We start from the raw sequence: 13,863 nt of genomic DNA on the forward strand, positions 1-13,863 counted from the left end.
AAGAAGATGCGTATGGCCTCCATCCTCGCTACGGGGGCGTATGTTTCATCATATTCAACACCTTCAAGTTGACTATACCCCTTAGCGACTAGTCTCGCTTTGTTTCTGACGACCACACTGGATTCATCTAATATATTCTTGTACACCCATCTGGTACCAACAATAGCGTGACCTTTTGGCTTCGGAACGAGTTGCCACACTTTATTTTTTTAAACTCTTCCAGTTCCTCTTGCATTACGGATATCCATTCGGGCTCCGTTAAAGCTTCTTTGATGGTTCTGGGCTCGACCGGAGACATAAACGCTGCACAGTGACAGTGATCAGATAAATCTTTGGAGAATCGAGTTTGGATACCTGCGGACGGGTTGTGTGACATTCACCAAAACTCAGGTCAGTACACATCTAGAACCTCGTAATTTCCTTGTGTGCACTTAACTTGGCTCTAGAGTTACAAGTTGAACTAGGTTCGCGAATTAATAGATCCCTCGGAACAATTAGTGTACCTTAGCTTGTGTTGAACAATCACATTGATATGTGAATGAACCAACTGAGTGGTAAAGTGCCAAAGTCGAACCTTAAGTCTAAACACAAAACTATGTTCGGTAAACCATAACCCAAGGGTAAGTTAGCAACCCTAAAAATTTCCATATTGAAAAATCTAATGCTTAACAAGGTTATGTATTCTAAGCTAATATGAACAAAATTAAATCATAATATAAACCAACTATAAAGTTGATGACAAATTCATATAATTCATGATTCGAAATGTGAACCAAAACTAAAATCCAAGGATATCAGAATCTTACAACCACATATTATGAACCCTTGTTACAATTGTTGAAATATGAGAAATTGATTTTTATAAAAATTAAATCAGAGGTTATCATTTTCTAAACTAATTCAATAAATATAAGTTTACAACTTCTTACCAAATGTAAATATTTCAACAAAACCCAATAATTAAAACCTTAGGAGATTATGATAATGTATTAGTTTTTATAAAATTTAAAGCCCAGATTTATAAAAATTCAAGGAGGGCTTTTATTATTTGATCAAATATCAATAAAAATACCCTCTCTCTTAAAATCTCGGCCATTAGGCTTTTCCCTCTCCCCCATGCCTTAAAACTATCTTTACACCTCATTTGAACCACCTACACACTCCATCTCACACTCCTTCTCCAAGAAAACTCTTCCACTTCCAAAACCTCTCCTACACCTCAGACAATCCTCCATTATCTGCCCTAATTTTGGATTCGTGAAGATCTTGAAGTGTTCTTGCTTCTCTCAAGATCAAAACCTAGGTAAACAACACAATCCTTCCTCATAGTTTTACGATTTTACTTCCTCTTCTCCATAGTTCTTCTTTACTTTTCGGATTCTATGCCCTTCTATGGCTAGAAATCCTTATTTTTTCTCTTGGTGTTTGTAGATTCTCACCATAACAAAAACATGTGTTTGAGATGGTGAAAATCCAGGATCAAACCCATGCAAAGAGTGAAAAGATGCACATATGTTCATATGATTTCAAAAATCGAGTGTCACATCTTCTTCTTCATTTCTTTTGTGTTCTTACATGACAAAAAGCATTTAAACAATTTCTAGTACATATTGGATGCTCATTCACTCCATGAATGTGCTAGAAATTGGATTTGTGGTGCAATCCTAGTGTAAGATTCGGTGGTTTCAAGGAGTTCTCTATCACATGAATGAAACACCCACTTTGGGGCCTTGGAATAACCCCAAATCTATGACTTGGATGTATGAACCTAAAAGTTTCATATTCCTCTGTAAAATCTACTTTATTGTTATTTATTTTCGACCATAAAAGAGATATACATGTTGTCCTTGTGAAAGTGACCTTTAGGGAGCACTAAAAGCAACCAAGGATAACATGCATTCTGTCAGAATATTTTGCTCAGCTTTGAACGGGCACAACTCACTCATTACTTAACCAAATCACGATATTCTTTTTTTAGGGCTAGTTTCTTGAGTTAGCTTTCGAATCCAATTGGTCTTATTGTAAAACAGTAAAAATCTGATTTTAGACAATTTTTATAAAACAGTTGCGCAAACAGAACGTTTTCTGTGATCATTAGTTTTGCTTTACATGATCAAGGGTCTTAAACCCCACCTAAAATTCGGGGAAAAATAGTTTAGAAACTTAACACATCCATTTAATGGTGTCTAAAATTTTGTGGGTTAAAACCCCACAAAATTTTCTAAACAAATTCGTAAACGTTCAGCTACATCTAGAACTCATGCACTATATTGTGCTACATTGCCTAACTTGTTGGGGTTGAATACCCCTGTTTTTCTTCTAAATATATTTCAAGCAAATTATTTTATGAAAGTTCATATATACAAGTGATGATCTGTAAACTCCCAATGGCTAAACCAATTCCTTATTTTTCTATAAAAATAATGATTTAATTGCTATAAATTCAAAATAATCGTTTTCAAAAGAGATAAAAATTTGAAAATTTGTAGTAGTAATGTATTCATAGAGTAAGAAAGCCATGTAAATTTGCAGACGATTTCGACACTGTTTGATATTTTATCCATATTTTTCATTAAATTTGAGCATGAACTTACAAATTTGGGTCATTGAACTCAAAGACCCTAAACAATATTTTTTCTCAACCTTAGGAACATTTTAGGAGCCTGTAAAAATTAAATTGAGAATTTTAGAAACCGTTTACTATTTATTTTGAATTTTATCGATTATTTGGGCTTTAAGTTACAAAAAAATATCAAATAACCTTCAAAACTGTTTACGAAATTTCTGGACACTAATGTCCTTTGTTAGAACCGTAAAACTAATTTTTGTATTTTTCAGAATTTATTTCCATGCCTTTGTAAAAATTTTGAACACAATGCAATATGAACTAATGTTACCGATAATGAATCGTACACACTTTGGGCACTTTTACGACATCACTATTTGGATATAGCTTAGTGAATTATATCTCACTAAAACTATTTGTTCCATAGGACACTAGTAGGAATCGCACTCGTCAACATCAAACCGCGAAGCCCGAGCCACAAACTTTCCATTCTGAGTATTCACAACCCCTATTTTACGTTTTAATGTTTTGGGGTGGAAAGCATGCTACAATTTCTATGAACATTATTTTATGAGCTTGTGTTATGAACTTAATGATGTGAACTTTGTTGTATGAACCTTTTAGTATGAACTTGTACTATGAATTTGGTGTTATGAACTTGTATGTTAAGTCCACGGAGAACCGATACAACCTATTAACTCATATTTGAGCCGATGGTCTTATGGATAGCACTATTTGGGGTCGACAGCCCCCACTCGCCCGGAACCACGAGTGCATATTTCCATGAACTGACATCATGGGAACCATGGACATGATGGAATGAGGCAAGAACGGTCGTTAGGCTTGGTTGTGAACGGAATGCAATGGCATTCATCGTATTCTAAATTGGAACATTTATAGAATAAACTACATTTTTTAAATAATATACTATTATAAACCTGTGAACTCACCAACTATTTTATAGTTGACCCTCATTTTTGCATGCTTTTCAGGGAACCGGCAGTGAATCAATATGACGCTAGCATGATTTAAGTTGTTACTTTTGCTATGTATTAAACTATATATTGTGAAAACTGAAAGTATTTGTTTTGTACGCGATGTAAACTTAAAACGCTTAATGTTTATGGTTAGTACTTCTATTTACCTTTGTGATGAGACCTTAGCCTGTCACTCTACATGTTTCCGCTTTAACGGGGTGTGATAGATTTGGTATCAGAGCCTAAGGTTATAGAGAATACCGGCTTACCCTTTCCCTTAGGGAGGCCTAAAGTATAACCGTTGAATTAATAAAACATGCCATTTAGTATAAGTAATTCCGGTAATGCACTACTGGACCTTAATTATACATAGCCTGATCACCTATGTATAATTAAAGAAGATCAAGTGCAAGACCGGAATTCGTTACATTGAATGGTATGAACACCCTAGGTTAAACGTAAACAAAAAAAATCACTAGGATGTTGAAACCTCTTCTAAAAATTAGAGTTTCTCGTGTATAGCGTAGCCATGTCAAACACTAGCTCTCAAGCACTTGGATCGGCAGATGAGTCTGGTTACGTCACTGCGCGCCTGAAAGTCAACCGCAACTCGAGCACCGACCCAACCGAAGATTCGTCAATAGGATCGGAGACTGGAGAGGAAATGAGCAGCCAGGGACCGACTGAGGAGACTTCAGCCCCGTCGACACCCGAGCCTTTGCGACAGCCGACGCCTCAGCCACCCGTTTATGGACTATACCATAGGAGGACAGCGAGAAAGAGCGAGCCAATACCGAGAGAAGTATTAAGGTTCGAGCGTCCAGAACCCGTGCCAACACCACCTGCACCAAGGAACGAGCGTCCTGAACCCAGTCAGCCTCGACCCCCAGTTATAGGGATACCTTATACGTGAGAACCGAGATGACTTGTCAGGAGCGACGCAGCATGGAGGCCATGGCCCGAGACCTGCATGATGCCCGTAGTAGGATTGCTTATCATCATCACAGGATTGCCGACATGTCAGACGTGGTGGATGCGGTGTATGGTTATGCATACTCCGCCCAGAGGACTTCAATCAGAGATATGATCACTAGGGCAATCGCCAAAGGGCTAGCATTGATTCTGGCAGTGGCACTTGTCTGGGTGATTGTGTTTTGGGGTTGAATCTAAACGTCATGGTTTGTGTTTTATGGTTTTTGGTCTATGTATTTTGATGTAATGCCTTTAGTTTATGGCTTTTGAGAACTATGGTTGAAGTGTCTTTTGTAGCTTGCAGTGTCAAGCAATATGCTTTGTTAAACCTTTTATTTACGAACTACGAACGAAATCTATTTTAATGATTTTCAATCACCATGTTATTTCACACTTATATTGTTCATGAACTGTAAATTGTTTTGATGATTTGAAATCTTTCTTGAAAATATATTGTATTATTATTATTATTAATTAGTTTTTTTTGAAAGAAATAATAATAATAATAATAAACTCCTTAATTTTGTTTGTGTGTTATAGAACCATGCCCCAAAGAAAAAACACCCGCTCACGCCCAACACAGCCTGAGAATGCCACTCCCGATATTGCTGAACTAGTCTTGCAACAACTAATGGCTACTATCCCTAACATTGTGGCTCAAGTCACTGCGGGAATCAATGCTAGTCAGACAAACCGTGGAGGCCCTACACCTACTGATAACACCGACGGAAGCGGAGTTCGTAATGAGGAAACAAGGGGATGCACCTATAAGTACTTCATGTCTTGCAAACCCAACGAGTTTCATAGAACAGAGGGTGCAGTGGGATTGTTGAAATGGATAGAAGGAATTGAGGCTGTACTCCACATCAGCAAGTGCTCAAATGACAGCAAGGTTCCCTATGTTGCATGTCTTCTCCAAGACAGAGCCTTAATGTGGTTGAATGCGCAAGTCCGAAACCGTGGAAGGGATGCAGCAAACCAATTATCTTGGGAGGAATTCAAAGAGTTACTCAAGAAGGAATACTGTAGTAAGGATGAGATCTAGAAAATGAAATCAGACTTCTGGAACCATGCCATGGTAGGAGGCGATGTGGAAGGCTACACTGTGCGTTTCCACGAACTTGTTGAACTAGTGCCACACATGGTCACCCCCGAGAGCAAGAGGATTGACTGATACATATGGGGTTTAGCACCAGAAATTCGAGGCATGGTTCCTTCAACAAATCCTACCTCAATCCATAACGCTATATACTTGGCGCACCGCCTTACGAATGATAAAGTGAGGGCCGAGATACTGACCATAAGCAAAGCAAGTAAGAAAAGAAAATCGGAGAACCAGTAGGGAGGGAAGAAGAATGACAACTCAGACAAGAACAAAAAAAGGGCAAGGAACTTTGGGGTTAAAACAGAGGAACCTGTGCAATACGGAGGGCCTAACCCTAAGTGTGAGAGTTGCAACAATCATCATGAGGGTGCCTGCCCTATCTGACACAAGTGCAATCGAACATGACATTTCGCAAAATATTGCAGGATAGACAAAGATCGCAAGGATGGTAAACGGGCATGCTATGAGTGTGGAAGTGTGGACCACTTTAGGAATGCCTGCCCGAATATAAATAAGGGCCCCAACAACAACAATGCCAGGAACCAGGCGGGACATATAAACCGTGGAAATCCAGGAGGCCAGGCTCATGGGCGAGCATTTGTGATTAAGGCGGAAGAGGCCCGCCAGGACCCGGAGGTGGAAACAGGTACATTCCTCCTAAACAACCACTATGCATCAGTATTATTTGACTCTGGGGCAGATAGAAGTTTTGTATCAAATGAATTTAGACCCCTAATCGACTTGAAATCAAAAATATTGGAACATACCTACGTAGTTGAAGTAGCTAACGGTCATGAAATTAAGGCTAGGGAGATAGTTCCTAATTGTACCTTGAACTTAACTGATAAACTTTTTATTATTGACCTTATACCCATTGAACCGGGTAGCTTTGACGTAGTGATTGGAATGGACTGGTTGTCCAAGAATCGAGCAGACATAGTATGCTTTGAGAAAGTTGTCAAAATATCCCTCCAAAACAACGAAACCCTTATAGTGTACAGAGAGAAACCAGGCAAGAACTTGAAGATAGTCTGATGCATGAAGATTCACCAATATATGAGGAAGAAGTACCTTGCATTCCTGGCTCATGTAGTGGAGAAGAATTCGGAAGAAAAACATATTCAGGACATTTCAATAGTACGAGAATACCCCGAAGTATTCCCAGAAGAGTTGCCCGGACTCCCCGCAACAAGACATATCGAATTCAGAATTGATCTAATTCCTTGTGCGGCACCTGTAGCTAAAGCACCTTACCGCTTGGCACCTTCTGAAATGCAAGAACTTTCGGACCAACTTCAGGAACTTTTGGAAAAAATATTAATTCATCCAAGTTCCTCACCGTGGGGCGCACCGGACTTTTTTGTGAAAAAGAAGGATGGATCGATGAGATTGTGCGTCGATTATAGAGAACTAAACAAAATGACTATCTGAGAATTTGCTTAACTGCGGTCATTTGAGATACTTTGGGATCAGCTTGGTATCTTGCGCATCCACCTGTTGCGAAGACAATGTCTGGTCGGCTTGCGGTGAGGTACATCAACTAGCCAATCATTCCTATATAAGTTTTGTGGTCTACTGATTCTCCGGAAGGATCAACAGAAATCTTATATCCGAAGGCCATAGGGACCTTGGCAGAGGAACAGTTGTCCATTGAGTATTTCTGCAGTAGTTCAGAGGTGTATTTCTCTTGATGGATGAGTATCCCTTGATGGACTTGTTTCACTTGAAGTCCTAGAAAGAAACTAATCTCTCTATTCATGCTCATTTGGAACTTGTTTTTCATGAGCGTTGCGAATTCAACCACCATCCCATGATCCGTTTATCCGAAGATGATATCATCCACATAGATTTGTACAAGCATAAGGTGATTACCATTTGTCTTTCTAAATAAAGTGGGGTCAATCACTCCACGTTTGTAACCAGACGAGACAAGAAATTCAGAGAGAGTCTCGTACCACGCTCTTAGTGCTTGCTTTAGACCATAAACTGCTTTATCAAGCTTGTAACAGTGATCTGGGAATTCAAGACATTCAAAGCCCGGAGGTTGCTAAAGATAAACCTCCTCTTTCAATTCACCATTCAGGAAGGCACTCTTTACATCCATTTCACGAACTATGATATTATTGTGAGCAACATACGCTAAGAAGATGCGTATGGCCTCCATCCTGGCTACGGGGGAGTATGTTTCATCATAGTCAACACCTTCAAGTTGACTATACCCCTTAGCGACTAGTCTCGCTTTGTTTCTGACGACCACACCAGATTCATCTAATATATTCTTGTACAACCATCTGGTACCAACAATAGCATGACCTTTTGGCTTCGGAACAAGTTGCCATACTTTATTTTTTTAAACCCTTCCTGTTCCTCTTGCATTGCGGATATCCAGTCGGGCTCCATTCAAGCTTATTTGATGGTTCTGGGCTCGACCGAAGACATAAACGCTGCATAGTGACAGTGGTCAGATAAACCTTTGGAGGATCGACTTTGGATACCTGCGGATAGGTTGTGTGACATCCACCAAAACTCAGGTCAGTACTCATCTAGAACCTTGTCATTTCCTTGTGTGCACTTAACTTGGCTCTAGAGTTACAAGTTGAACTAGGTTCGCGAATTAATAGATCCCTGGGAACAATTAGTATACCTTAGCTTGTGTTGAACAATCACATTGATATGTGACTGAACCAACTGAGTGGTAAAGTGCCAAAGTCGAACCTTAAGTCTAAACACAAAACTAAGTTCGGTAAACCATAACCCAAGGGTAAGTTAGCAACCCTAAAATTTCCATATTGAAAAATCTAATGCTTAACAAGGTTAAGTATTCTAAGCTAATATGAACAAAATTAAATCATAATATAAACCAACTATAAAGTTGATGACAAATTCATATAATTCATGATTCGAAATGTGAACCAAAAGTAAAATCCAAGGATATCAAAATCTTACAACCACATATTATGAACCCTTGTTACAATTGTTGAAATATGAGAAATTGATTTTTATAAAAATTAAATCATAGGTTATCATTTTCTAAATTAATTCAATAAATATAAGTTTACAACTTCTTACCAAATGTAAATATTTCAACAAAACCCAATAATTAAAACCTTAGGAGATTATAATAATGTATTAGTTTTTATAAAATTTAAAGCCTAGATTTATAAAAATTCAAGGAAGGCTTTTATTATTTGATAAAATATCAATAAAAATACCCTCTCTCTCTCTTAAAATCTCGGCCATTAGGCCTGTCCCTCTCCCCCATGCCTTAAACTTATCATTATACATCATTTGAACCAACTACACACTCCATCTCACACTCATTCTCCAAGAAAACTCTTCCACTTCCAAAACCTCTCCTACACCTCAGAAAATCCTCCATTCTCTGCCCTAATTTCGGATTTGTGAAGATCTTGAAGTGTTCTTTCTTCTCTCAAGATCAAAACCTAGGTAAACAACACAATCCTTCCTCATAGTTTTACGATTTTACTTCCTCTTCTCCATAGTTCTTCTTTACTTTTTGGATTCTATGCCCTTCTATGGCTAGAAATCCTTATTTTTCCTCTTGGTGTTTGTAGATTCTCAGCATAACACAATACATGTATTTGAAATGGTGAAAATCCGGGATCAAACCCACGCAAAGAGTGAAAAGATGCACATATGTTCATATGATTTCAAAAATCGAGTGTCACATCTTCTTCTTCATTTCTTTTGTGTTCTTACATGACAAAAAGCATTTAAACAATTTATAGTACATATTGGATGCTCATTCACTCCATGCATGTGCTAGAAATTGGATTTGTGGTGCAACCCTAGTTTAAGATTCGGTGGTTTCAAGGAGTTCTCTATCACATGAATGAAACACCCACTTTGGGGCCTTGGAAAACCCTAAATCTATGACTTGGATGTATGAACCTAAAAGTTTCATATTCTTCTGTAAAATCTACTTTATTGTTATTAATTTTCGACCATAAAAGAGATATACATGTTGTCCTTGTGAAAGTGACCTTTAGGGAGCACTAAAAGCAACCAAGGATAACATGCATTCTGTCAGAATATTTTGCTCAGCTTTGAACGGGCACAACTCACTCATTACTTAACCAAATCACGATATTCTTTTTTAGGGCTAGTTTCTTGAGTTAGCTTTCGAATCCAATTGGTCTTACTGTAAAACATTAAAAATCTGATTTTAGACAATTTTTATAAAACAGTTGCGCAAACAGAACGTTTTCTGTGATCATTAGTTTTGCTTTACATGATCAAGGGTCTTAAACCCAACTTAAATTCGGGGAAAAATAGTTTAGAAACTTAACACATACATTGAATGGTGACTAAATATTTGTGGGTTAAAACCCCACAGAATTTTCTATACAAATTCGTAAACCATCAGCTACATCTAGAACTCATGCACTATATTTTGCTACATTGCCTAACTTGTTGGGGTTGAATACCCCTGTGTTTATTCTAAATATATTTCAAGCAAATTATTTTATGAAAGTTCATATATACAAGTGATGATCTGTAAAACCCCAATGGCTAAACAAATTCCTTATTTTTCTATAAAAATAATGATTTAATTTCTATAAATTAAAAATAATCGTTTTCAGAAGAGATAAAACCCTGAAAATTTGTAGTAGTAATGTATTCATAGAATAAGAAAGCCATGTAAATTTTCAGACGATTTCGACACTGTTTGATATTTTATCCATATTTTTCATTAAATTTGAGCATGAACTTACAAATTTGGATCATTGAACTCAAAGACCCTAAACAATATTTTTTCTCAACCTTAGGAACATTTTAGGAGCCTGTAAAATTTAAATTGAGAATTTTAGAAACCGTTTACTATTTATTTTGAATTTTATCGATTATTTGGGCTTTAAGTTACAAAAAAATATCAAATAACCTTCAAAACTGGACACTAATGTCCTTTGTTAGAACCATAAAACTAATTTTTGTAATTTTCAAAATTTATTTCCATGCCTTTGAAAAATTTTGAACACAATGCAATATGAACTAATGTTACCGATAATGAATCATACACACTTTGGGCACTTTTACGACATCATTAGTTGGATATAGCTTAGTGAATTATATCTCACTAAAACTATTTGTTCCATAGGATGCTAGTAGGAATCACACTCGTCAATATCAAAACGCGAAGCCCGAGCCACAAACTTTCCATTGTGAGTATTCACAACCCCTATTTTACGTTTTAATGTTTTGGGATGGAAAGCATGCTACAATTTCTATGAACATTATTTTATGAGCTTGTGTTATGAACTTAATGATGTGAACTTTGTTGTATGAACCTTTTATTATGAACTTGTACTATGAATTTGGTGTTATGAACTTTTATGTTAAGTCCCCGGAGAACCGATACAACCTATTAACTCATATTTGAGCCGATGGTCTTATGTATAGCGCTATTTGGGGTCGATAGCCCCCACTCACCCGAAACCGCGAGTGTATATTTCCATGAACTGACATCATGGGAACCATGGACATGATGGAATGGGGGTAGGAACGGTCGTTAGGCTTGGTTGTGAACGGAATGCAATGGCATTCATCGTTTTCTAAATTGGAACATTTATAGAATAAACTACATTTTTGAAATAATGTACTATTATAAACCTGTGAACTCACCAACTATTTTATAGTTGACCGTTGTTTTTGCATGCTTTTCAGGGAACGGTCAGTGAATCAATAAGACGCCAGCATGATTTAACTTGTTACTTTTGCTATGTATTAAACTATGTATTGTGAAAACTGAAAGTATTTGTTTTGTACGCGATGTAAACTTAAAACGATTAATGTTTATGGTTGGTACTTCTATTTACCTTTGTGATGAGACCTTAGCTTGTCACTCTTCACGTTTCCGCTTTAACGGGGTGTGACAGATTTGATATCAGAGCCTAAGGTTATAGAGAATATCGGGTTACCCTTTCCCTTAGGGAGGCCTAAACTATAACCGTTGAATTAATAAAACATGCCATTTAGTGTAACTAATTCCGGTAATGCACTATTGGACCTTAGTTATACATAGCCTGATCACCTATGTATAATTAAAGAAGATCAAGTGCAAGACCGGAATTCGTTATAGTGAATGGTATGAACACCCTAGGTTAAACGTAAACAAAAGAAAATCACTAGGATGCTGAAACCTCTTCTAAACATTAGAGTTTCTCGTGTATAGCGTAGCCATGTCAAACACTAGCTCTCAAGCACTTGGATCGGCAGATGAGTCTGGTTACGTCACTGCGCGCCCGAAAGTCAACCGCGACTCGAGCACCGACCCAACCGAAGATTCGTCAATAGGATTGGAGATTGGAGAGGAAGTGAGCAGCCAGGCACTGACTGAGGAGACTTCCGCCCCGTCGATACCCGAGCCTTTGCGACAACCGACACCGCAGCCACCCGTTTATGGACTATACCATTGGAGGACAGCGAGAAAGAGCGCGCCAATACCGAGAGAAGTATTGAGGTTTGAGCGTCCAGAACCCGTGCCAGCACCTCCTGCACTAAGGAACAAGTGTCCCGAACCCAGTCAGCCTCGACCCCCAGTCATAGGGATGCCTTATACGCGAGCACCCGAGATGACTTGTCAGGAGCGACGCAGCATGAAGGCCATGGCCCGAGACCTGCATGATGCCCGTAGTAGGATTGCTTTTCATCATCACGACATTGCCGACATGTCAGACGTGGTGGATGCGGTGTATGGTTATGCATACTCCGCCTAGAGGACTGCAATCAGAGCTATGATCACTAGCGCTATCGCCGGAGGGCTAGCATTGATTCTGGCAGTGGCACTTGTCTGGGTGATTGTGTTTTGGGGTTGAATCTAAACATCATGGTTTATGTTTTATGGTTTTTGGTCTATGTATTTTGATGTAATGCCTTTGGTTTATGGCTTTTGAGAACTATGGTTAAAGTGTCTTTTGTAGCTTGCAGTGTCAAGCAATATGCGTTGTTAAACCTTTTATTACTACAAATGAAATCTATTTTAATGATTTTCAATCACCATGTTATTTCACACTTATATTGTTCATGAACTGTAAATTGTTTTGATGATTTGAAATCTTTCTTGAAAATATATTTTATTATTATTGTTATTAATTAGTTTTTTTTTGAAAGAAATAGTAATAATAATAAAGTCCTTAATTTTGTTTGTGTGTTATAGAACCATTTCCCAAAGAAGAAACACCCGCTCACGCCCACCACAGCCTGAGAATGCCACTCCCGATATTGCTAAACTAGTCTCGCAACAACTAATGGCTGCTATCCCTAACATTGTGGCTCAAGTGACTGTGGGAATCAATGCTAGTCAGACAAACCGTAGAGGCCCTACACCTACTGAGAACACTGACGGAAGCGGAGTTCGTAATGAGGAAATAAGGGGATGGACCTATATGTACTTCATGTTTTGTAAACCCAAGGAGTTTCATGGAACAGAGGATGCAGTGGGATTGTTGAAATGGATAGAAGGAATTGAGGCTGTACTCCACATCAGCAACTGCTCAAATGACTCCAAGGTTCCCTATGTTGCATGTCTTCTCCAAGACAGAGCCCTAACGTGGTGGAATGCGCAAGTCCGAAACCGTGGAAGGGAGGCAGCGAACCAATTAGCTTGGGAGGAATTCAAAGAGTTACTCAAGCAGGAATACTGTAGTAAGGATGAGATCCAGAAAATGGAGTCTGACTTCAGGAACAATGCCATGGTAGGAGCCGATGTGCAAGGCTACACTGTGCGTTTCCACGAACTCGCTGAACTAGTGCCACACATGGTCACCCCCGAGAGCAAGAGGATTGACCGATACATATGGGGTTTAGCACCAGAAATTTGAGGCATGGTTACTTCAACAAATCCTACCTCAATCCATAGCGCTATATACCTGGCGCACCGCCTTACGAATGATAAATTGAGGGCCGAGATACTGACCATAAGCAACACAAGTAACAAAAGAAAATCGGAGAACCAGTTGGGAGGGAAGAAGAATGACAACTCAGACAAGAACAAAAAAAGGGCAAGGAACTTTGGGATTAAAACAGAGGAACATGTGCAATATCGAGGGCCTAAATCTAAGTGTGAGAGTTGCAGCTATCATCATGAGGGTGCCTGCCTTATCTGCCACAAGTGCAATCGAACATGACATTTCGCAAAATATTGCAGGATAGACAAAGATCGCAAGGATGGTAAACGGGCATGCTATGAGTATGGAAGTGTGGACCACTTTAGGAATGCCTGC

At 38.5% G+C, this 13,863-nt stretch overlaps 1 protein-coding gene across 1 annotated transcript; it reads left to right on the forward strand.

The window, feature by feature from the left end:
• Nucleotides 1-12,888: 12,888 nt before the first annotated feature.
• LOC145106015 (uncharacterized) lies at nt 12,889-13,461 on the forward strand. The gene has a single exon (XM_079043065.1). The coding sequence runs from the start codon at nt 12,889-12,891 to the stop codon at nt 13,459-13,461; it is 573 nt and encodes a 190-aa protein (XP_078899191.1).
• Nucleotides 13,462-13,863: the final 402 nt, after the last annotated feature.

The sequence above is a fragment of the Lactuca virosa genome, chromosome 4 (assembly GCF_052849685.1).
Source record: "Lactuca virosa cultivar CGN04683 chromosome 4, Lactuca_virosa_CGN04683_v6, whole genome shotgun sequence".
NCBI classification, from domain to species: Eukaryota; Viridiplantae; Streptophyta; class Magnoliopsida; order Asterales; family Asteraceae; genus Lactuca; species Lactuca virosa.